This window comes from Penaeus monodon, chromosome 38 (assembly GCF_015228065.2).
Source record: "Penaeus monodon isolate SGIC_2016 chromosome 38, NSTDA_Pmon_1, whole genome shotgun sequence".
Taxonomy (NCBI): Eukaryota; Metazoa; Arthropoda; class Malacostraca; order Decapoda; family Penaeidae; genus Penaeus; species Penaeus monodon.
In genome coordinates this window covers 18,961,499-18,963,998 of record NC_051423.1, presented here as the reverse complement: position 1 = coordinate 18,963,998, position 2,500 = coordinate 18,961,499, and the positions used below count along the sequence as shown (strand labels likewise).

The following is a 2,500-nucleotide window of genomic DNA, read 5'->3' as shown; positions in this document are numbered from 1 at the left end:
GTTGCCCACCACAAATACCAACAGTGTTGGTATGATCGGTCAGCACTTGGCAATCTAGTCCATCACAATAGCTGGCTACTATATGACAGTTCTCAAGTCCTGCATGTATTTAAGCAGACAGAGAAATCTGTGACAACTTTTTAGAAAAAAAAAAAAAAATTCTGAGAGTTCTAAATACATGAACACAAGACCCATAAATGACACAAATGCGGAGTAAATAGTTTCTTACTCTTTTTGGTCACTGCAGAGGCTGCCCATAAAACATAATAAATGCATGAGTGACTGGGCTTCATGTTGGAGAGTTAACCCAGTAACGACAAGGAAAGATTTCCGTCGCTGACTGTTTAAATCTCATCTAAAACATGGAGAATACTTTTTCTCATAAAATTTATAATGCAAGTTATGTGCAAATCAACAGCTTAAAAAAATACCTTTCCTTGCATCTTTTGTCTCTGTGCTAAACTGCGAACATTACTTCATAAATGTGCAGAGCAGTTTTGAAGAATTGAATTGAGACTATAACAAATCAAGTCTACTAGTTTGGAAATTGTATACTTCATAAAAGACTAACTGTATATCAAAGTCCAATTTCTACATTTCGTGAATCAAATGAAGCCCTATATATCTTATAATTTACCAGATAGCCTCTTCTCTCTCTTCAACCCAGAATGGTCTTATTTCAAATTCTGTTCTAAAATGCAGTTCAGTTTCTAGCTGCATCTAAGTTCTATCTATGTACTGCTGAGGACTTCTAATCATCAAATAATCAGCATGACCATTCATATCATAATAGAAATATATCAAGCAGTATACAGTGTCAAGTACATATACATGACTTTCTACATGGGCCTAACTGACAAATTCTAATCAATTTATCCCCATGTGCATTTGGGCAAGCCTCCAGTATGGTGATTTTTTTGGTGGATGTCCACATTCTCTCCATTAGTATAATTCTCTTCTCCCTCCCAGACAGCACACACATACAGAAGCTAAATATACTCACATCATGGGCACAAACACACTTGATGATCAATCAAATCACGAATAAATCAATGTGCCCATACTAAATACACAAAACTACAATACTATTAGACAGTAATAGATAGTAGTAAAGTATACATTACCTGGCATGTAGTAATATCCATTGCCAGCTTCAAACAGAACAAGAGATAATAAATTACCAAAGGTCTAAGGAGATCCCTTATTAGGACTCGGTGTGTCTACAAGAACTAGGAGAAACATTCAAAAGAGAAAAGGAAAACTAATGACTTTAGATTCTTCTACTTGTTCTTCATCTTCAGTATTCACTTTCTCTCAACTTTGTCAATCTCTTTATAAAGAACTATCTACTTTTTTCCTTTCCGGACTTCTAAAACAGGTGGCAAGCAGGACTGTTTTTTTTCTTCTTGACATGCTCTCCGTCCTTCTACCACACACTTACCAATCTCAGGACCATACGCTGTGATCTGATTCAACCCCGTCATGGTGGCGGTATAAGGGAGGGGCCGTAATGGCTTCTCTAGATTGGGCGCCGACTTACTCCATCGTTTTTGGTTGTCGTGCTGTTGCGGGATGATGTGGCCTCGCTCCTTCTGGTGCGCCGTGCTGGGACCCCACGTCTTGCCCTTCACGCCATCGGCTGGTACTGTGGAAAAAGTAACTCTCTCTTAGGTTGTACTCACACCAAAGTTGCTCATCATTTACTGTTCTTTATACTAATTAAGTTAACTTCTTGCATTTAAGGAACTTTCTTTCATCTCTACTTTTATTACATTGATATCAAAATCATTAGCATCAGTGACATTTACTTTATCCAAAAGATTAAAATTTACTTTGAACTTGTCGTATATCATGCATTTCCAAAAATTTTTTAAAAATCTGCGTCAAGAGCTGCTAAATAATGTCACATAATTTTTTCTCTTCTTAATGTTTGTAACAAAAAGAAAACTAAAGAATAAAACAGAAACAACACTGTATTGTTCAACACATTGTACACGTCAAATTCCTTAGCTTGAAAACACTTGGCTAGTTGAGATGTACAAAATTGTCCAAACTACTTTCAGTGAGACAAGACAGCAAAATCTCTTGTCGCTAGAAAGACTAAACTAATAAAAATATATATATATGGAGAGAGAGATATGTATAAATAGTCTATTTGCTATCAAGGGCTACATCACAGCCACTGAGCTCATACTGCTCGACATGCAGTGCTTTACACAGTCTCAGATGTTATAGACAACAAAAAGGAAAGCTTTAGATTTGTACTTTGTGAATTTGATAAGTCCCCACTAGTTCCCTGTGCCGTAAAGCCCCACGAGGAGGAAGTGCGTTTTTCTTTTATTTTGGGACGTAAAAAGGGAACTGAAAAAAGGGCCTCTAATATATCTGCATCTCAACTGCAAAACTCCCTCTGAACAATAATGGACCATGAAAACAGAAGACATATGTATGAAAAAAAAATAAATAAATAAATAATTATGAAATTTGTTTACAGGCTGTG

At 36.4% G+C, this 2,500-nt stretch overlaps 1 protein-coding gene across 1 annotated transcript in view; it reads right to left on the bottom strand.

Annotated features, from left to right (window-relative positions):
* The window catches only part of LOC119596811 (mitogen-activated protein kinase kinase kinase 11-like), a 94,357-nt gene that overhangs the window by 7,992 nt on the left and 83,865 nt on the right, over positions 1-2,500 (bottom strand). The window contains 1 exon segment of the mRNA XM_037946141.1: positions 1,442-1,645. Within this exon segment, the coding sequence (XP_037802069.1) occupies positions 1,442-1,645 (204 nt within the window).